Source organism: Melozone crissalis, unplaced genomic scaffold (genome assembly GCF_028551555.1).
Source record: "Melozone crissalis strain CALT ecotype California unplaced genomic scaffold, PUWL_Pcris_2 ptg000016l_1, whole genome shotgun sequence".
NCBI lineage: Eukaryota > Metazoa > Chordata > Aves > Passeriformes > Passerellidae > Melozone > Melozone crissalis.
This window is the reverse complement of record NW_026535794.1, coordinates 40,862,079-40,885,738: the sequence shown is the minus strand read 5'-3', so window position 1 is coordinate 40,885,738 and position 23,660 is coordinate 40,862,079. Positions and strand designations below refer to the sequence as shown.

Below are 23,660 nucleotides of genomic sequence, written 5' to 3'. Positions count from 1 at the left end.
TTCCATTTGTTTTAGGCACATTCAGTGAAGAACTTCAGTCAGACTTTTAATGCTGGAACCCAAGCATGTTGCAGGATCCATGCCTCTTTTACCTAAGCCTTTGCCAATCCCTTGGTAGAGTTCAGGCAGATATTCCTCATGGCACTTCCAAATTACAGATGAGGTTTTAATCAGCACCCTTGTTGCTTGCAAGTTCAACATATATATATATATATATACATAAGTAAATGTATATATTTATAAAAAAAAATAAGACCCAAGCATCTCTTTGAGAAACTGGCATCACATTCCACAACTCTGAGTGACAAGGTATGAGCCAGAGCTGAAAGTTTGGTGCTTTCAGTTTGCAGCTCTTCAACAAGCCCCTTCAATAGTGATAGTTTTGTTGTATTCAGGGACCAAAACTGAGTAGTCCTTGAGAAAGATCACATCAAGGGCAATATGAGAGAAAGATTTAAATACTCAAAATTGATTCTGCAGATGCTTCTATAATTCTGTAATGGGGCAAAGTACACAAGGAGTTAAAAAATGCTGCAGACTGTGTCCCTAAATGAAAGCTTTCTCACTGAAAACAAAAAACAATCACTGCAACCTTAAACATGAAGAATTCATGAGCATGAAGCTGTTCTGGAACAAGAATACCACTTAATTGTGACATGAAAACACTCTAGTTCATGGACACTTCCCCCATCACTTAAGCACATGGACTTTTATCATTTTTTTTCCTTATACTTAAAGCAGATATATCAGCAGTTTTACAACCACTGTTATAGGGAGGATTTCATATTAATATTTGTACTGCAAAGACTACTACAACCACTATTGCTTAGTAACTATAAAACTTCTCATATATTACATCTGGGAAATAACATCCTAGAAGAAACAAGATTAAGGAGCAGTTAGAAAACTGGACTTGAAAAAAAAAAAGCTTAAGAAGTTTCTACTTCACAATGCAATTTAGTTAGTTAAATAACAGACTGAAATGAAAGCACACCAGACTACTGTCCTGAGATAAAAGACTTAGGCACGATGACTAGAACTGAAAACAAGTAGCCAAAGGGCACAGAAATCAGAACTTAATCCCACTTTCACTTAGTTTTCCTTAGTTACTTTTCAAAATAAGTGTAAACACAACATTCCTAGACAAAAATCAACACACAGAAAGTTACGTGAACATACAGATGACAGTAGCTCAAATAACATTTCCCAACCTGAAGCTTGTCAGTATGTAGTCATTTGATATGTGCACTGTGCTATTGCCCCAGAGAAGAGAGAACACAAGTGATGGAAGGTCAGGTGTAATATATTTATTTTACCAAACTGTGTATTGACTGTAGAATTCATACTTGCCTTTGGAGAAATGGAACCTCATGAGCACCTCCTGCAATGTCTTCCTCTGGACAACTCATGCTTTTGATTTTTATTATCAGATACCTGGAGTATACGTCACTCAGTAAGACAGACAAACTCCTCCTTCAGAAGTTCATAGTGGAGTATGGAGAGATGTGCTAAACTCTTTGAGGGAGATATTTTATTGTAGTTTTATTTTCCAAAGGAACCCAAACAGAGCTTGCTGGCCTACTGCATAGTGTCCTACTACAAGGACTACAATTCCACAATTTTCTCCTTGTATGGTCTATTTTCAGTTCAATACAGCTAGATTTCCACTGAGACCATAACATCATATGTTTATATATTCTGTCAAGTGTTCCCAAGACCTACTTCAATTGTTTTTCTAAGTGTAGGGCCTCTGCTGTAGGTCCTCAAATAAAATGCGTGCAATATTGATCAAAGTCCTGCTTGCACTCCATGCAAGATTCAATATATTCCTATTAGATGGGTACAAACAGAGCTTGATCTTTAGCAGGATAAGCAAGCTCTGTACTGCAGGACACAATAGAGCTCAGTTGTTCTAAGAGGCTTAGAATTTTGTCTAGTCTTTGGAGGTCCATCTAAAAGTCGCTGGGAGGATTAACAGCAATTTCCCCCCCTGCTTTTTATAGTCCAGCCACGGTTATGAAGGCACACAGCATGATTTTGCTTACCACTTCCACTGCCCATAAATGGAAACCACAGAAAGAAAGTTCATGTGCATTAAATCTAAGACTCATTAGCATACTCTGCCAGCTTGTCATCTCCCACCACAAGTTTTTGATGGTTACATTTGCAATCCTGAACAGTACTCTAGTTTTCCCTTCTGAATTTTGCAACAATCCAGTTGACATTCTCATTTTAACCTGCGCATGAAGAGGGATTCAAATCAATCTCATCCATCGAGGCACTGTCATTCATTCTTGGGAGTCCAGATGCTTTCCCCATTTGAGCACCATTCACAATAAAAGAAAAAGAAACCAACAAAACATCTCATTTTGCCAGAGTCACGTTTTCCTTATATTGTCGGTCGCAAATTTATGTTTTCATTGAAGCCTGTAGGATTTCTGCTTGGGCTACTTCAGCCTTTTCAATAACTTCTTAGTTGCTTTTGGTTTTGAAGTTTTAATTCAAGTTTCTACATCTATGCAAATTTTGCCCTGATACATTAATTGTCTTGAACATCCACTACATACAGCTGAAGCAAGAAATACAGTGGTTTTATGACAATATGTAAGTCATGTTTCTACAGAATCGTTCTTTCTATTTCTTTGCTTACATTATCCCTATTTCAATTCCCTTCTTAGAAAACCTGGATATTTCATTTAGAATGGAATTAAGGTCCTGGCCTCCCACATCAGTGGACTTTGAGGTATTACTGTAAGTTACTTGTAGGCCCTTGGTGTTTTTAAAAATGCCATCCCCCAAAATGTGTGAAACATTGGTGTTTTTAAAAATAATCCCAGTCAAAGCTAAAAGCCCACTTCACAGGCAGGGTAATGGTCACTCTACAGAAGGCTCTCAGACAGTGGCAGAACTACAGAGTAATAAATATATTCATCATGGATCTTGAAAACAGAATTTTTAGATAATTTTTTTCCATACTGAGCTATGAACAAGCATGAGTAATGCAAGCTTTGGTGACTTTGGGGAAGTTAACTAGCTTCTGTTAGGAAGATATCATGAAATTCTCAAAGAATTTCCTTCTAAGTCTAAAAGCTGATCATCAGAATGAAACAGGATCTCTAAACATGCTGGGAGAACCAGCACCCTAAACCTTACATTGATTTAAATCACCAATATAAAAGTCTCATTTTCTTTCTAGCACCATATTCTTGCTTTTTAGATAACTGCCACCAATGCTTAGCATTAACAACTAACTGAGTCACTGTTAATACTGAACGGGGGAAAAAAAGGCTTTCATTTCCTGATTACAGTTTGATTTCAAATATCAACACAGCTTGATGGAACAAAAATGGAGCACTCACACAATTAAGATCTTAACTCAGTAGGCAACTAATCTGTGCCTTGAAACATGACTAAAAAGCATCTTGATATAAGTGAATTTTATCAGTGTTCACTAACTATTTAAGCTTATGTAGAGCCATGTAGTAGACAGCAGAGCTCACAAGCTGTTGAAGCAAAACTTAATTACTGAGATCTCTAGTTAACAAAAGTTTCTTAGCCAAGTCCAGCTCCAAGATTAGACAAAGAGACCCTTTCTAGAGTCCACACTCAGAAAACCTCGGACAAAAAAGCTGACTTTGAAGACAGAGAGAATATCTGATTCTCTCACTTTGAGTTAAAATGAATTGTATCCTTTGAGGAACTGGTCCATATGTTCAAGAGGTATTTTCCATCCCCAGCTTTTATGATTCATACATAGATTGCAATTTCATTGCTACGGGGTAAATACATATTAAATTAGACTATATAAAGGAGCTGTAAAGTTGCCATGACAGTTGCAGCAAAACGCCTTGTCGTTTCTCATTACAAAGCATAACCTATCTTTATAACCAAATTAGCTTTTTCAGCTCTTCCCCCAAATGTAGCCTGCAGATTTATTTTTGTTGATCCACCAATTGCTTCTTTCAGATTTGCATGGCTAATTATCAAACAGAATGATCATCACTTAGATTATTAAAACAATCCATCAGCCAGCTTTGTTTTCCTTCGTGCAAAACACAGGAAAGGGGAAAGGCTCTTAAAGAAGTTTTGTCTGGACCTGGTTTAGAAAGGCAGAGAAGCAGTCCTATGCCACCAGCCCTGATTTGACCATCTTCCCTTGACATGCCTCCAGCCCCAGATCAGCCCCTGGACACAGCTCAATGCCAGGTGCTACTCCTCCAAAGGTAAACCCTCCTCCTCAGCTAATGTTTGCTCTGGAAAACCATCAGTCCCTTTGTTCGTGCAGCTGATGGTGGACCCAGCCATGTCTCTTAATTGCATTTCCTTTCCAGGTGTAAGGCTTCAGGAGCATGAAAGATGAAAGGCACAAAGAGCAAAGTCCATCTGTTACTTTTAAATACTAGAACAAGGGGGCAAAAGGCCCCTAAAAATAACTTAAACTCTTCTGCTACCACCTATCTTGCAATCTTTAAAAACATTGGAACACTGAAGAAATCAGGGGGTTACAGTAGCATGCGTGTAGGCTGCAATTATCATACTAATTATCATCTGCATCAAATTGATTGCATTAACCAGAAAGCAGAATTTAAAAAAAAAAAAAACCCTCTGAACTGTTCATTCCAAGAACAATTAAATTTAAAGTAAGAAGAAACATGACGAATTGCTGACAAGTGTTAAAACATCATCTGTTGGCATCTTTCTTTTAAGATGTCATAGCAAAGTCAAAACGAAGACAGAAGATATCAAATGACACATTTAATAGAACATGAGGCAAGATGTTTGCGTGTAACACGCTTTGTCAATCTTTGCTATTAGTCAACACATCAGGGATACTACAGATAACATAATGAAAAGACCCTATTGTAAGATTATGTGCAGCTTCAAATAATATTATCTGAAGTTTATATGACAAGATCTGAACCTTGGGAAGAGTCAAGAATAATGTTGCTATACACAGCAAGGAGACAGTTTCCTTAAAAGACTCACAGATTTAAAGAGTTCTGAATTCAATCAATCCACTATAGAATTTTGTTAGAATTCAGCTGTGTAGCTGTGTGAACAACAAAACTAATTAAGCCTGATAGTGAATGTACACACATCTTGCAGCTGATTGACTTTAACTGAATTATTCCTTGAGCTCTGGGGTAAGCTCATCCTTTAAACAGAAAATCTGCACAGGAGCAAAAGTTTAGCCTCATTCTTGAAAAAACACAGACACCAACAACTGAGTTTTTTGCCCCATGTTAGGAAATCCACAACATGGCAAATGTAATTGTGGACATCAAGATTGGAGGCAGACTGGGCTGCAGTGATCCCACATTGCTGGAGTTTGCAGTTCCAAGAGATATGGGTCAGGTAAAGAGTAAAGTTAGGCCCCTGAACTTCAGGAAGGCAAACTTCCAGCTCTTAAAAAAGATAATCAATAGGAATCCCTGGAAGACTGCCCTCAGGACACGGGAGTAAAACAGAGCTGGGAGACCTTTAAGGAAGTCTTCCATAGAGTCCTAGAGCTAGCAATCATCACAAGCAAGAAACTGGTCAAGGAAGACAAGAGACCCACATGGCTCTGTGGGGAACTGCTGGTCAAACTAAAGGGGAAGAAGCAAATGCACAGAGGAAACAAGGACAGGTAATCTGGGAGGAATACAGAGATGACATTCAGTTGTATAGGGATGGGGTGAGAAAGGCCAAGGTGAAGATGGAAGTGAACCTGTTAAGGGATACAAAGAATAACAAGGGCTTCTACAGGAATGTTAAACAGAGAAGGAAGGTCAAAGAAGGTGTATTCTCCCCAGTGAACAATACTGGAAAACTGGCAATAACAGATGAAGGGAAGCCTGAAGTACTAAACAACTTTTTGCCTCTGTCTTCAATGGCAACTCCTCTTCCTACACCTCTCAAGTGGATGGAGAGCACATTGGGGACCACATTCCCTCCTGCAAGTAAAGAATAGGTTCACCACCACCTGAGGAACCTGAACGTAAATAAGTCTATTGGGACCAATGAAATGCATCCCAGAGTCCTGAGGGAACTGGCTGATTGTAAAACCACTCTCTGTGATATTTGAAAAGTCATGGCAGTCAGGTAAAGTCCCAGGCGACTAGTAAAAGGGAAACATTGCACCCATCTATAAAAAGGGTAGAAAAGAGGAACTGGGACCCATATTAGCCTCACCTCTGTGCCTGGCAAGACCATGGAACAGATCCTCCTAGAAACTATGCTTACACACAGGGAGGACAAAGAGGTGATTGAGGACAGTCAGCACAGCTTCACCAAGGGCAAGTCCTTCCTGACTAACCTAGTGGCTTTCCATGACAGAGTGACTACATCAGTGGACAAGGGAAGGGACATAGATGTCATCTACGGTCCCCCATAACATCAGTCTCTCAAAATTGGATTGAGGTGGATTCAATGGCTGGACTGATAAGTGGATAAGGAATTGGTTGGACTCTTGCAGAAAGTAGTGGTCAGTGGCTCAGAGTTCTAAAGGGCATCAGCAACAAGTAGTGTCCTTTGGAAATCCATACTGAGACCAGTGTTATTTAATGTCTCCATTAATTACATAGAAAAAGGGCGCACCCCGAACAAACTTGCAGATGACACATCTGAAAGAGGAGATGCCATCCAGAGGGACCTGGACAAGCTCAAGAAATGGGCCCATGGGAATCTCACAGTTTAACAAGACAAATAACAAGGTGCTGCATCTGGGTCATTATCAACACAGACTGAGAACAAACAGATCAAGAGCAGCCCAGCTCAGGACTCAGAGATGCTGGTGGATGCACATTATTTGGCAATGTGCACTTCCAGCCAACATGCAGTTGGTCCAATCCAACCCTGGGATGCATCCAAAGCAGCGTGGCCAGCAGGGCAAGCGAGAGGATTCTGTCCCTCTTCTCCCATGTGGTGAAACCCCACCTGGAACACTGCATGCAGCTGTAGGCTCCCCAGCACAGAAAGGACAGCAATCTGTTGGAGCAGGTCCAGAGGAGGACTGCCACCACATTTAGAGAGATGGAGCACCTCTCCCATGAGGAAAGACTGAGAAAAATGGGATTTATCAGCCTGGAGAAGAGAAGGTTTTGAGTGACCTAATTGTGACCTTCCAGTATCGGAACAGAGCCTACAAAAAATGAGAGTTTTTGCAAGGGCATGTAGTGAGAGAACAAGGGGAAATGGGTTTAAAGAGAATAAGTTTAGATTAGCTATCAGGAAGAAATTCTTAATTGTGAGGGTGGTGTAGCACTGGAAGAGGTTGTCAAACGAAGTGGTGGAAGCCTCATCCCTGGAAGTGTTCAAGGCCAGGTTGGATGGGACTCTGAGCCACCTGGTCCAGTGAAAGGCGTTCCTGACCATAGCAGAGGTTTGGAACTAGATGATATTCAAGATTCTTTACAATCTAGGCCATTCTATGATTCTCCCCCATGAACTGCCCAATGGCTACTGAAGGGTGATCTCATGCTTTTCTTTGTCTCTGAAAGGTTCAGAAAACCTGCATCCTTCCTTTTCCTCACCAAATTCAGTCAAAGAGAGAGCAGTCAGCATTCACAAATAAAATACCAATAAACTTAACTTGCTAAGCCAAAGAGGCAAAAAAGACTTATGGGAGGAACATTCCTGGGATTTCTCAAATTGAGTCTGCAGTTTTGAAGTGAGGCTTCCAAATGAGGCTGGGAATCTTCCAGCAATGACACAATATGTGACACAGGGAGAATGTTGTCTTTATGGTTAAAAATTTTATGAAATGATAGCATTTGCAGTCTTTTTAAATCTTATTAAATTCTTCTTCTAGAAGAAAATAGTTTTGAGAGGCAACAAAAGTGCAGATGACAAATAGCTTTTGGAAACATTTTACATCTACAGAAGTCATTACAAATGCTGCTAGTTTTTTCCCTCATGCCCAGCACACACATTTCTCTACACAAACCTGAACCCACTGAGCAGACAGTTAGCACAACACATACATTTGGTGTTTGTCATCAAAAGTAATTACACAACAATTGAAAGGACTAAAAAGTTTGCTGGCCTACCAGACCAAAAAAAAAACAAACAAACAAACAAACAAAAAACCAAACCCAAACAAACTAAAAAAATCAGCTGTTTAGAAACATCATTTGGAAAAAAAGGGTTTTTCTCCCCTGCATACTGATTTTTAAGATCAGCCAAGCTATAGGTGGAATCTTCTGAACCCTTACTTGAAAGTGCAACATGATACACAATGGTATCTAACAGAGTAATGATAGCTTTCCCTTCCTGAGAAAGGAAACCTACTATTTCTTCCTCACACCTGTAGAAGAGAAATACACAGTACTGAGTCTTGGAAGAGTTCTCCTATGTTTTCATAACCATTACACCTAAAGTTTAACATTTATACAGTATAATTGGGAGAAATTTAACATAATTGGTTTACCAAGACTTTGGTATTGGGAACTAATGCCCAAATCCCACGCTTGGTGAGGAATATATATATCCAACCCATAGAGTAGACTATAGGTACCAGATGCACAGATTGCAGAATAGAGCCTGCATTTTATCATTTACAGTGACTAAAAAACATAAGCCCTTCTTTTAAATATAGGTTTGGGGTTCCTTCTAAAATTACCACCAGTCTTCATCCTGCTGTGTCAGTAGTTGGGTCAGACACAAAGTGTTTCTCCACAAGTACTTAAGTGAAAGCATGGGGTTGGATCTTATGAACACCATTGCTGCCCTCCAGGCTCAGGCTCTTACCCTGTTGGAGCTTAGGAATCAGCTTTATGTTCAGTTCAGGCAGCTGCCTGGTGATTATGCCCAGACAACAGGTAACATACTTGGAAGAGCAACCTTTGAATAACAGTGCACACATTTACATTTACTCATATTCTACCACTGTCCAATAAAAAAAAAAAACTGTTTCCTTTTTTAGTTCCCCTCATATTTCATTTACAAAAGCCTTAACTTTTCAAAGCTAAGTTTATGTTGTACTTTGGTTGGCAACAGACACGATTGCTCCTGAGTCTCATTTGGCTGAGTTATCTTCACACAATAAAAATAGCTTACACATCCTGGTGTACTGATGCATTTAGCTGAGCAGCCAACTCAGTGTGCCCTGCTCTCCTGTTACTTGCAAAGCAGTCACTGAGATCAACTCTGCCTTTGCCCATGACCTTGGTGAAGTTGGGGCTGCCAGTGCAAATTCCTGTGGCTTTATGAAACATATGCCAGGTTCCATCTTCCCTTACACACTCCTACAAAAAGCATCATGCCAGAAGCAGCAGCTCCCAGATTTCACCGAGGAATCATCAAACTTTGGAAAGCAGAAAGAACCTTTAACACCAGGTTTCCAGTAGAACCTAACGAGCAGCAGCAGAAAAAGATGGACAAGGGTATGAGAGGTGAGACACAAGGAAAAAAAAAAAAAAGAGAATGGCTAATTTTTTGTCTGCTACTAATAAAGACTGACCAAACACATGGGTCTATCTTTATCACTAGTTGACAAAATCCCACAAAGCTCTCATGAGCATAATATGGCTTATACATGGAATAAGAGCACACCTGGAGTGCTGATCACAGATATTCACATTTTCCAAACTTTCAGTGAACTTAGGGCAACACATGATGCATAAAATAATAATTATCCTTCTAAGTATTTAACTACTTAAATTTGCTCTTGCAAGGCACTGTTTCCACCTCAAATTCAAATTTAATGAGTGATCCAAGGTAAACCTAACAGAGGCTTGTTGAAATTCAGTGAGTACCTTTGACATGTCAAAAAATTCAGTTTCTATCAGTACATACTTGATTTTTCCATGTGCTTATCCAAATGTAACAAAGATCAAAATGCAATGCTGCAAAACTGATGACCTATGGTAAAGAGGAATGCCTAGCTCTGAAAAGATATATTATGGAAAGGAGGTATTTAGGGATTTCCACTCCATTTATTGCAAAGCTGGCAAATTTCCCTTATTAAGTCAAATTGAGCCCATTCAATTTTGCTACTTTTTTGGGGTAAACACCAAGTGCCAGGAAGAAGGAAGATATTTCTGTGGCTTGGGTTGTCTGGTTTGCCTTTGGAAAATTGCCAGACCTCATCTGACCCTTAAAAATAAGGTTTAACCCTAATAGCTGGACTAAGTCACAGTCATTTAGATGAGCACACTGCAGCTCAAACCTAGGTCGAGAGTGAAGGATTTCTGTTGCCACTTGACAGCTGTTCAGTGGCTTCAGTGGCTTCTTCAGTTGGTGTTCACAGTAAGTTTTCTAGCAGACAGGCACATAACCTAAAATTTACTGCCACAGTGTGCAGTGCTCAGCAGAAAAGCAAAGAGCTGAGTCATCAGGGAGACAGTGACTTTCTCAATACTGACTTTTTCCGAGTCAGACTTGAGGCACTGAAGGAAAACAAATAAGACTGAAAGCAGTTGAGTACATTACTATTTATTACTCTTTATTTAGTATTTAGAACTAGCTATCTTCCACCAGTTTAAAAGAAAACTCACTTCACAGGAATGGATCTTCTGAGCCATTGCTCCGATTACCTTGGTGTTCAGGCAGTCTGCCAGAACCCATCAAGGAAACTCGCTATTACCCATCTTCCTGCTCCAAGAAGCCATGAAATTCCACTTGGAGGTGTTTTAGGCTACAACAATCCCAACTGCTACCAGAAGCCATACCTAGTTGGCTTCCTAAAACTAAATAAATTCTCTACTCTCATGCTGCACAATTAATCACAAGGTTCATTTTGACCTTGTGTGCTGTGAAAAAGCCTACTGAACAGACACCTGTCTAATTATCTTCTTACCAACACATTACTGCTCCAACACATACACAGGAAGAATACAAGGGCAAAAACAAGGCAAGGGGGAAGCAGGGACACACACAACAGGGACAAAGAAAGAGAGAGAAATTATGTATACTGAAATCTCTGACCTGAAATTCAACAAACAGCTGCCACAGTGTAGCTGGAAAATCACCTTTCCCAGCTTCTGCCTTCCTGACTGGTATACTGATATTTCCATCATCCCCATCACAAAGCAGCAGTATTATAAACTATCATATGGAAAGATAAAATATTTTGGCTGTTTGAAATATAGACACTACACTGAATGTTTGTCAATATCCATTGCCTATCCAGATTCCTAGGAGAAACTGCTAACCACTTTGTACTAAAATATAGTACTTATCCCTGTGTTTAAAGAGCTTTAAGTTTTAAAGAGCCTTTCTTTATTGAAGAAAAAACCCCCATATTCTGGCCTTAAGGCACTGATGTCAAGTTCAGCAATGGACAAATCTCTGACTACCAGCAAGAAAGCAATGAGCTTGCTTTGCCTCTACCAGAAAGTCAGAGCAATAACTCTGTAACAAAGCAGCAGTGGAACCAGACAGAGGAACATTATGGAATCACAGCTGAGAGCCCTCCTGTCCTGTGGCCCGTTGGATATAGTTTCACTTTCTGTATTTTTTACTTCATTAGCTCATAAACTAATGCCTTGCTAATAGATATGAGGAGGAGAAAGATGCTGAAATGTTCTATATTATTTTTAATGGCATTTAATACACACCAATTATTCTGCAGGCTCATTTAGCACCTAATATTGAAGAGGCATTAGAATATTTCTAGAAAGTAATACAATCTAGGCATTTCTAAAGATAGTCTTGCTAACAACCTTTGTGCAAGAGACCTGGAATTTTGCCACTAAGATGCCAGCCAACAGTGGAGACCAAATGAATTGTCAGATTTCACCAGCTCCCTAGTGTGCTCATGAGCAAGAAAAGTCAGCCTAACACTATCTTCTACCTGCAGACAAGGTGGATGTATTTCTGAGATCTGAGTAGGTACTACTGACTTTTTGCCTCTCATTAACAGTTAGGACACAGCAAATTAGGAGGATCATTGTCCCATTATTCTTTCTTTTAGGACACTTTATCTATGGATTTTTTCAAGTCCTCGACCTTAAGCTGGCATCTGAAATATATGGTTTCTTCTTTTTTTTCCCCAAGGAAAAAAAGAGGGATTTTCTCTTAATTGTCTTCATTTTTACTAGCACACAGTTCTCAAGTCATTACCAGTAATGAGTGAATTAATGTTAAAACTGCTTTCAGAGATAACCAAGCTGCAAAGCTGAGTGCCTTGTGTCCCAGCCTGCCTGTGTACCTTTGATTCCTCATGTCAGACAGACTGTCCCACACAAGGATTTGCCATCACTACAAGAAGCTCTGCCTTGGATGCCATCCCACTCAGCAAAAGCAGCATCATGTTAGAAATAGCTATACCGTCATCCCTGATGAAGTGCCACTTCCCCAATCATTTTCATCAGTTCTAAGAGCCACTTGCACTTCAGGCAGCAGCCTTCAGAGTACCACAGAAGGACTAAGTTCAGAGCTTCTCACAAAATTGCTGCAGACTTCTCCACACATCAAGCAATGCTAGTAGCCCAGAAAACAGTGTATGCAATTTTGGTTCATTAGCATCTTTATCCCCTCCTTGATTCCATCCCTCAAGCTGGTTTAGTACATCTGAAGGCAGGAAGATCCCAAAGCTACATGGATGCCAGTTCAGAAGCTGAGATTTTGTTTGGCTTTCCTGCCCACTCCTTCAAATTCCTTAATTCAACTGATAAATTCCTCAAATCCAAAAAAATCAACCTTTTAGACTAATGGCTTCTTATTCTGACATTGAGAAAGAGGAATGCTTGAAGAAACCTAGCTTGAACCAGGTACTAAAGCCTCTTTCCCAGGGCAGTCAGAAGGAACCTCTAAATCAAGTTTCAAAGATGCCTCCCCTGCAACAAGACATTTTCTCAGGCTCAAGGGGCAGTGAAAAAAAAAAAGAAACCCAAACAACACTATTCTCTGAACAGCTTTATATAAAAAAAAAAACCTGAGCATACAAATTCCATGTGTCCATGAGAGCGGTAAGTTGATGGAAACTTATTAAAAACCTTCCCCAGATAGCATATTTGAGATAGATAAACATGGTCCAGTTTATCCAATACAAAATATAAGCATGTCTGGGTAGCACAAAGTGAAACAAGTCAGGAAATAAATGTGTTATTTTCTGTGACTCATTGACCTCACCCTTTCAAATCTCTCACCTAATGAACCTTCCAACTTCACATAGATAGAGGAAATGAAAAAAGAAAAACTTAGGGGAAAGAAGGAAGAAATCAATTTAACTTTTAACATTTCTTAGATGCACCAAAGGTCTCAGCTATGTAGTTCTACTAGGTTTGTGTGTGGATTCTTGTAAGATGCATGTGGAAAAGCCTTCACTGGGTTCACTGCATGAGACTAAAGAAAATGCAGACTATGAGTTTTGAACTTTAATCTTTTTCTTTCCTGGAAAGCTATCTTTAAAAAAAAAATTAAAAAAAAAAAAGTTTAAATAAACTATATATAGATGCTGGCAAGTTGCAAGACTGAATGCAAATCTCTTATCCAATACAAATATTTTGCCACTCAGCTCATAAGAGCGCACAGCAGTATTCCAGCCTCCCAAACAGAACCACAGCAAGCCTATACATCCTCACAGTTGGTACTGGCATTTATAATATCCATGAGGCAAGTTTATAAGCTTATTAACCCAAAACACAGAAGACAAAAGCTGACAATAAACAAGGAAGAAAAAGAAAAGAGTAGAGTAGAAATGACAGAGGAAAACAAGAGTCAAACGTAAAGGGTACAACACACGTGGAGGGAAACTACCACAAGCACTTTTTAATACATTAGAACAATTTTTTTTTCCTGCAGATGTTGGATAGTCTAGACATACTTTCAAGCAACATTCCTGGTAGTTGATCCCTCAACTCTGCTAGTGGTTTGACAGGGTTGTAACACTACAAACAATCTTTATTATGCACTTATGTTTCCCTCCCTCCTCAAAAAGGAAATCAAGTGTGCAGAGCATAAGGTGCATCTCATATGATTTGTTAGGATGATCTCCTCCTGACTTAGGAATTCATCTCCTATTAACAGACAACTGCAGACCCACACAGGAAGAGCGGAACAGTGCTCATATGTATTAGTTATGAACTTTTTTCTTGCTCACTGTCTAATGCCCTAGGATGGAGTAAGCAATAGCGACTGAAAAGAGTTAACCTTTTGTCTATGCATTCTTCACTTTTACCCTCAAAAGTAAAAATTAAGTGTTGAAAAAGTGAAAGACAGAACACTTGGAAAACTTTGCAAGCAAAAGAACCATATTTTTATATGAAGAGGAGGCAAAAACTCTCACAATACTTTGTGAAAACAGGACTATTAAAACTGGGAGGATAGTGAAAAAGGTATCATGGGCTGAAAAACAGCCCATGAAGCACCTAGCCACATTTTTTCCCATCCTAATCTGAACACAAATTAAGTTCATGGTTTCTTTTGCTTTAGTTTTTGAGGCCAAATCACAACTTAGTGGAAGTTTCCTCTCTTAAGTCTACAAACGTCCTTCAATAAGAAAATCTAGCATGTCAGATCAAGAGTTTGTTCACCATGATAATTTAAACTTTTCATGTCAAGGGGGAGTGGTGGTTTTGGTTTTTCTGGGTTACTTGGGTTTTTGTGTTTTTTTTTTTTAATGCGTATGTAGGAAGAGGTATGAAAAAACAAAAGTAGAGGCTGGAAGAAAGCAAAGCCAATGCAATCATTACTGAAAAGACACCTGAAGAGTTTTTGAAGACAAAGTTGCTTTAGTTGAAATACATTGTTCTTTAATAACAAAGGCAAATCATATCCTAGCGTATAGTCAAAAAAGTCTTTCAATTTTGGTAAGTAACAGAAACCCTGAATACCATTCAAATTCTTATAAAGAATCATTAACTAGAATATTGTTTCCTGGCTATCGCTTAAGAGTTTCTGGCTTCGGCAAGTTCTCCTGAAGTTTTGATCATTGCAGCCACTTCACAAAGAAACCCTAGGGCAGTGGGGGAGGAAGGCTAGCATATGAGAACAGACCTCATGCATTGCCAAAGGGCATCAAACACCCACACTTGTAGCTTAAATGACAGGATGCAAAGGGCAGGGGGATCCAGGCACAATAACCACCCCTGACAAACCAGAGAGGCACCGCTGCACTAGAGGAGGCACAGCTGTACAAGATCCTCCATGAGCAGCAGCTGCATCCAAGAGTTTGCCACAGGATATCCTGCAACAACCTCAGAGAGCAGTGTGACCCAGTTGGGCTGGTGCAGGTAGGTAACGCTCCCAGATCCCCTCACAAATTGACTTTAGAAGGATGCATGTGTCAACCTGAGCTGCATATCCTTTTTGACAAGGGCATATTACCTGATGGGGCTGTGAACTGGACCATCTGCTGTAGGAAGGAGCACCAGAAGTCTTGTTGGCTGTAGGTCTCTGCAAAATAAAAAAAGGACATGTCAAGTATTAACCCACACGTCTGTCGTACACACAGGCAACTTCACCAATCTCAACCATGTAAATAACTATAATAAAAAAAAAAATCCAAAACCCTAAGCAAGAGACCCAGAAACCACAAATATGAGACAGTTGCACTAAAATCACATAGATGGAAGCTTGATGAATTTGCAACCAATGCCCTTTTCAGCCTCGAACCTCAGGACCTCAATCTTCACTTCAATCTGTACTTTGTCCCCTAGACTGCATATTTAAATGCTAAACCCCAACCTAAACTCAGGGTACAAAGCACTACCCATCAGGCAGAGAATCCACTCAGATTAAGCAAACATGCTGTAAAGGAAGAGCAACTGACATCACCTCTCTGGGCTTGTGAAAAGCCTCCGACACTGTCCCACACCAGACCCTTGGCTGTAAATTGGAGAGACACAGATTTGACAGACAGATCAACCAGCAGATAAAGAACTGGCAACAAGGTCACACTCAGCTGGGGTCAATGGCTCACTGTTCAAGTGGAGAACAGGGACACATGGTGTTTCTTATGGGTTGGAAGATTGAAAGGAGGGCGTCAAAACAAAATACTTGTTCTTTCAGAATCACTTCACCTTACCTAAGTTTCATTTTTGAATATTTTTGGAATACGTAATGGATTATTTATATACCAACTTTCTTTTTAAGAAAAACAGCCTTTATGATTTATCTCTACATTTCTTTCACCCATTTCTCTATTTTTCTTCCCCCAAAGCCCTAAGAACAAAGGTCATACTTTCACATCCATTTCATGTGTGTCACATACAGACTTTACAATCAGACTGCCTTTGATACTGAAGAAGAATCAATGCATTATGGCATCTAATAGAACTACATCAATTATTTTGTTACACATTATCTCTGGTTTCAAAATTAATTTATATCATCAACTTCAACACCATCTACACCCAGTTTAAGCTGGTATAATAGAAGAGCTTCCAGTCCACTCCTTACTTATGTGAATGTGGTGCTTAAAAAAAAAAAAAAAAAAGAAAAACAACCAAACAAACCCACTGGATACCACAGCAAATAACCAAGTTTCTTGCAAGCATATCACTACTATACTGTGTAAGCTCATGTATTACAAAATCTGCATGACAACAAGGCTACTTATATCAGGAAGACCAGGTGGGTTTAAGTTTCTTTTGCATGAGATCTGAATTCAAACAGGCTTTCCAGACATAAGATACTAATTTATCAGTACATTATGTGACCAGCAGGATGCTAATAAGGGGGACAGATTCATATTTGAACCATATGGACATAAATTACTAAAAAAAAAAATGTAATTGTGACAACCATGTGAGATTTATACCACAACGTAGTACAGTCTTTGTAAGTATGAAAATAAATAGCTTATGGCTTTTAACACCCAAGGATATAGTACATTTCTATGCCAATTATAACCACCAGGGCTTATACATCATTACATATTCTAAAGCTGGCATGTCATTCTAACTAATGAAAAACAGCCACTGCTGGAATTGTATTTGTGTGTTAGTCTATCAAAAGGCAGTAATTTTACAAATTTAATTATTACCATTACTGTATAGTGTATTTATCTTCTCCTAGACACCCTTAAAAGGATGGGCATTTTTAATGAACAGATCCACCAAGTAACAGAATAACACTTTTTTTAATAGATATTTCAGAAAAGACAAAGTGCACACTATGCTGGTCTCAGCTTTGTGAAAAACTATCTCCATCTGCTTCAGAAGAATGACCAGCCAATCTCTGAACAACACGTTGAATAATGGGATAGCTGGGGTTTTTTCTAGAAGCACCTGGAAATCGTTTTCCAGCAAGATCCCTTCCCACCAGCACCACACACCTTTCTTAATTAATATATATGTAATGATGTCTGCCTTTAGTATCATCCAATAAAGCTGCATCTTCCTCCTGTCTAAACTCATAAATACCAGTCTGGGGTTTCATTACTCACTCCAATACCTTTAGTAGGTACATTTCCTACACAGCAATCACTCTCTTGAACTTTTCTGTCTCAGTTTCAAGGACATCCGAAAGATAAATATCCCACAGAGAAACAGTACTGCAATATTACAGAAAAACAGGCAAACCCTTTACAGGACAAACATCCAGCAAAGAAATACTTCCTAAGACAAGGACAGAAGATGATTTCTCTTTTTTTTAACGTTACAAAAAAGAAAATACTAGCACTTCAGAAGTACTTATTAGACGACTTTCATCTTCCAATATGATTAAGATGGTATTTTTAAAAAACTGCAAATAGTAGTATAAAATAGTTTTATTTTCCCTTCCCCCCACCCCCCTTCTCCATTCACAGACCAAGAAGCAGGCTCACTTGCATGTTGCAAGGCAACCAGATTGCCGGATCATACAGCAAAGGCTTGTACTGCTCACACACAGACTATTCAGAGTAGATTCTGAAATACCTGGAAAATACTTTCATCTAAGCTTCTGTCCCAGTTCTAAAGGGCAACAGGAAAAATTCTGAAGGCCAGATCACAAACCCTGCTCATCTCAATGGTTAAAATATTTAAAGCAAGTGAAAAAGCTATGCATGAGCAAACTGCAAATGCACACACCTCCACCCCTATTTTGCTGCAACCAGTAGAAATTAGACACCCACCTACCTCTAAGAATGTCTCTTGATATCTAACAGAATAGGCCATAAGCCAGACCATATTCACTGCTGGATAAGCAGCTTTTGCATGCAGCTTGCACCTCAAAGACCTCAAGGTGTTGCATTTTCCCAAGCTATTTTACCAGGGAGAACACAGGCTGCATTCAGCCCTTTAAACCATATCCCTTTCTTCAGTTAAAATCACCTCCCACATCACTCCTGCTTTTGAGAAAGGAGCACAAACACAGGATATTTAAGAATGCTCCCTCTGGCACAATTAGCACTTTAGCACAAGCCCTGGATATAAACTTCCTCCCTGGTCTTGCAGGGCTCCCTAACAGCATCACTGAAACAACCTAAACCAAACAGCCATCAACACCTCCAGAGCCCCTAGCAAGTCCCACTCTTAGCTACCTTTATTCCCATTCTGCTTCCCCAGCTGATCCCTGCTCCCTAAGCTGCCTCTCAGCCATACGCAGATACAAAAAGCTCCTCCCCAACTATTAAAAACTAATTAAGACTGACTGCCCTAATTACCTGCTGTCCAAGCTGTTCCTCATGTCCTGGCCCTTCCCTCATTCCCTCCACCTGTGAACAGAGGTCAAACTCACTGAGCTGCAGATGAGCACCTGTTGTTTTAAAAGACCACAACAAAGTTTTGCTGAAAATTTTAGAAAGGTCTAAGACTCACAGTAGACTGTACTTCCAAAGGCAGTAAAACTGGAAACTGGATGTGTGAGCTTTGTAACTGAGATGGAAGTTGTGGAAAAAATGGAGAGGGAAGCTGGTGGTCTGCACACTGCTGCCCAGGCAGCAGTCAGTGTGAGAAGAGAAAATCTGATGTAGATGCAGGTGCAATGCTTCAAGCACTTAGCCAAACCTGAGCCTGAATGAAACATCAGACTGCCTGCAAATCCTAGTGAGACCAAGAAAAAAAAGTACTTCTAACTCTCCTGAAGTGGCACAGATAAAAGAAGAGCAAATGATGCAGTATATGTGCAAAGATGTTTTTTTTATATGCAGTTCACAAGAAAACTGTTTTCTCAGAAGATTCCTACTACTGAACACAGTATATAACATAGCAAGAAACCAGGAAAATAAAAACTTTTAAAAGAATACATGGAAGTCAATACAATGGAGCATGGCTCAACAGGAGGGTTCAGAGAAATACATGTTACCATTTCATTCTTGAGGTAAGGCTGTACAAGCTCCTCCACGAGCTTATTGCATCCAGTGACTGCATGCAATACAAGCCAAGAGCATATACAGGCCCTAAATAGTTCCTCAGTCAGTCAAGGAGAGCTCCAAGATAAGGCCACACTTCAAATTTATGAAAAAAAAGCAGAGCCCAGAATGACAAATGTCATTACTCTGACAATATTTCTAAAAGCAAAAAAAGGAGTATATATTCTGATAACAAAGGCAACATTTATAACTTGTTCTACACCCAAATAAACTTATAAAGTCTTGTGATGAGCATGGCAATTCATCCCATTAGTCTGGAAAAGCATCCTGAGATGGGATGATTTACTGTCTGGAAGTACCTGTCTCTTTCCATCCACTCAGTGGAGAGAAAGGCTAAGCAGGCAGTTTAATTGAGACATCTAACTGGGGATGGCTAATGTTAGGTGAAATTAAATCTACCCACAGTCCCTGTTCTCCTTGCTACCAAGGGACCTAGGCAATTTGTCCTCTTCTACCTCTCAAAGGGTTATTATGGTAGCAAATTTGTTATGCAGTCGGGGTACTTGTGAATTGCCTTGTGAACTCCCACAAACTGGGTTACTCTTCAAAATGCAGCTCATTGGTAAAGACATGAAACACTGTCTTGACTTGCAGGACTTAGAAATTTTTGGCTGGGCAAGAAGAGGAGAAAATTATTTTCTTTATAAATAGAGAAAATAAAATATGAAAAGAAAGGGAATGTATACTAAATACTTAATACTTAGAGTACTACAGGTGTATGTGTAAGTAGATTTTCTTCAAAGAAAATCTACTTACACATACACCTGTAGTACTCTGAGAATACAATTACAGTTACATGAAACACCTGATCTACCACCAATTCCTGGGCTCTTTGGCTTTCTGGCCTAAAACCTTGATGGCATTCAGCTGGTCTCTAGTTCATCTGATTTACAAAAGATGCTGCTTCTTTAAAGAATGTAGAGTCCAGTTGTTTATGTATAGATGGATATGAAATTGAGGATATATTGTGCACTGTCCAATATCTAGAATTCTTTTTTCCTTGTATTTGCTATGGAATTTTCCTGATTTTCTCTTAAATTAAAAAAAAAAGTCATTTCCTGAACAAAGTTACAAAGATAGCTAACAACTCTGTAAGATGTGAGGGCACTGAAGTTCTTTCTCTGAAGTTTGTTTTCTTTTTTTTAATGGAGTTTTATATATCTGTGACTTTTACAAAGAGGAACCAGCAATGTTATGTTAAAAAGAAACAATATTCAGGGGTTGATTCTTGTGAGACACAGGCCTTTGGGCTAACTTGTTTTGCTTTTTTTTTTTTCACAGCAGGAATTTATGAAGAAAACACTGAAAAATAAAGTTTTAACTTCTCATACTATAAAGGGCTATAATATCCTTTATGACTGTCCAGGAAGGAATAATGAGCAAAGTCCTTTTGACATTAACCGCAGCAGACTGGAGCAGTGGGAGCTGGTTTTTGAAGTATTGAGTTTTATTTCTTTTCACTTGTTGAGCTTATCCCATCACAATGCAGTACAGAAAATTACACATTATTAATTCCTATATACATGGTAAATAGAAATGATGATAATTTATCTGATACTATCTGATCAAAAGTGGTGCTTAGAGGAATTACAGGGTCTGAAATTTGAACCAGTAATATCTCATGAAACAACACAGACTCCATGCCTACATATCAATCCATACCTGCCTCTGGCCTGGCACCAGACACCCTTAAGCCATGGTGATTCTCTGTGTGAGGTAAGACCTCACACACTTGATAATACTAAATCCTTTACAGCCTCTTCCTCACAAACATCATCTCAAGGGATCAGAGAAGTCAGCTCAGTGGAAAGGGTAGCTCTGTGCTTCCAATCTGGTGCCACACCTGGCTCCACAGGGAGGCAAACCCCAGTAAAGCCTGTTCATTACAAAAGTGCTGCTCACCCGTGAAACCATTTTCACTTCTGTGCAATAAATACACACAATTCCTTGCTCCCTTCAAAACCTCTGCCCATTTTTCAACAATACCAATACCATGCTGGAAATTCATAGCTAGTGCTCGGAACATAAGACTAGACAAATTCCAAGTACTTTAAATATCCGTGGTTTCTTCAAAACCATACAAGTTAAAAATCCTCCAAAATTTCCTGGAAAACTGCCTGCCTCCTAGTGATGCTAGCTCTACAAAATTGCAGAGTGATGGATTTTTTTTTTTTTGGTTAGAAAAAAGGAAGACAGAAGACAGGAAAAGGTTATATAATCAGATTAATAACAGGAATGTAATTTCATTACAGCCATGCAGCATTTTTTACCCTTCAACAGCAAACATTGCTGATCACAGGCTTAGGACACGAAGCAAAGCGCAGTGATGTTGACAGCAGTGGAAGGATGGTAGGTGAGGTGACAATATGGTCTTCTCCTCCATGCAAAGGGTGCATGATGCATCCCTTAGCTTACCTGGCAGCTGAGAGAATAGCATATGTCAGAGTGACATCACTGTTTTGCAGTGATGAGGTGATGCAGGGGAATCACCAAGTATGGTGCTCCATAAAAGTGCAAAATCAGGAAGAAAACATTAAGAAATCAGCCGATCTGGATAGAATGGCAGAACATAAAATGTACCAGAGTTGCAAGAGGTAAAGTTTGCAAGTAATGAAATGCATTTATAAGTTGTGTATGAAAAAGTGTGTAGTGGGAAAACAATCTTTCCTTAGCGCTGTTACACAATGTCATTAGGGATTACTTCCTCTAGCTTACAGAAATCAATGTTATGACAGGAAGAGACAGAGCAGGAGGGATATTGACTGAGCTGTCAACCATAGGAGTACATCTCTCTGAACCTGTGGGTTTGGGCTTTGATGAAGCAAATGCATTCCATAGACACTTTTATAGAAACTCAGGCACTCACTCAAAGTACTCCCATTTCATATCCACTGTCTGGTCACAACCATCAACATAGTGACTCATAATTTTTGAGGTGAAATTGCCAAAAGTAGTAGATGTCTATCACCCAACCCCATCCATGGATTCTTGACCTAATGATTTGACACGGGTTCTGAACCATGGTGCAGGGGTTGTCATGACACTGTGATTCCCTCTCTTTTTTCTCTTTGTCCACCCCTGTTTATTTATTTAATAAAGATATTAAAGAAGGAAACAAGGGAACCTTCTAGACAAAGCCAGAGATAAAAATATCATGTCTTCACAAACTCTCTTTACACTTAACAACCAGGAGCTTTGTGCTAAAAAAACCCCCCAGACTTTCCCTACATGACCTCTCATATCCTTCTTGATTGTTAAAAGTAATAATTAATGTATTTTAAGTTTCAAAGTATGTATTTCAATGGTAATGAAGTCCACAGGCCTTTTATACCTCACAAATCAAATAAGAACTGATATTAAAAATTGTGTATTAGAAATCCATCTCAAACCACACCTACATTAGAAGAACTGACTGGTCAAGCTCGAGCCAGCAATACTGTAACCACTAATTCCTTCTCCTTTCCTATTTGTATCAATCAAACAAAGTGCAGCATCCTTGAAATCATGAACAACCTGAACAACTGTTGCTGTTGGTGAGAAGCAATAACATATTTCTTAGGAACTTTATCTGGAAAGAAATCTGTGGAGATGCTATAGACATCATGATTTCTTGTGCAGTCAGCACTTTTTTCCAAAGCCAGAGAGAGTTTGAAGATAAGCTGCAAAGAGATTGAGGAACAACCTTCAAGTCTTCCAGATGGAGTTGACATAAAGTTGGCATTCTTGCCCCATAAAATGTACAATTAAGAAATTGTAAGAAAGTTGCAAGACATAGAAACATGCAATTAGGTAAGGAGGAGAAATCAGCTGGAAAAAAAGAAAAAAAGAAAAAAAAATGGAGATATTCAATTGTTTGACATCAAGAACTCCCCCAAGTGCTACAGAGAAGGTAGGGGAGCACAACACAGCCATATGAGAGAAAATTTAGTCATAAAGTGGCTTTCAAAGCAGCTGCCTTTGTGCAACTAAGTGTAGTATTATGCCAAGCAATGTTCTATTATCATCAATCAGTAACTTAAACAAGGAGTCAGTGAATGCCACAGTCCTGGATATCACCAGGACACCCACTCCTGTTGAAAGAATGCTCAAGGAGGTATGTGTTATCAGAAGAACTTGGAACATTTGACATCTTTTCTATCCTATAGACTCTCACCATTTTCCTGAGTAAATGAATGCCCCAGCATTTCATTTACTCAGGAAAATTGAGATGTAGGGGAAGTCACAGGAGATGTAGGGGAAGTCACAGCACCAAGCCTGACAGAGTTCAAGGAGTGTTTGGACAGTGTTCTCAGGCACATGGTGGGACTCTTGGGGATGGTTCTGTGCAGAGCCAGGAGCTGGACTTGATGATCCTGATGGGATCCTTCCAACTCAGGATATTCTGTGGTTTTATGATTCTATGACACAGACAGTCTTGGCTATGGTAGAGAGCAACATG

The 23,660-nt window shown here is 39.4% G+C and overlaps 1 protein-coding gene across 1 annotated transcript in view; it reads right to left on the bottom strand.

Annotated features, from left to right (window-relative positions):
- The window catches only part of RBMS3 (RNA binding motif single stranded interacting protein 3), a 703,629-nt gene that overhangs the window by 583,633 nt on the left and 96,336 nt on the right, over positions 1-23,660 (bottom strand). The window contains exon 2 of the mRNA XM_054273879.1: positions 15,253-15,321. Coding sequence (XP_054129854.1) covers positions 15,253-15,321 — 69 coding nt within the window. The remainder of the gene's footprint in view (positions 1-15,252; positions 15,322-23,660) is intronic.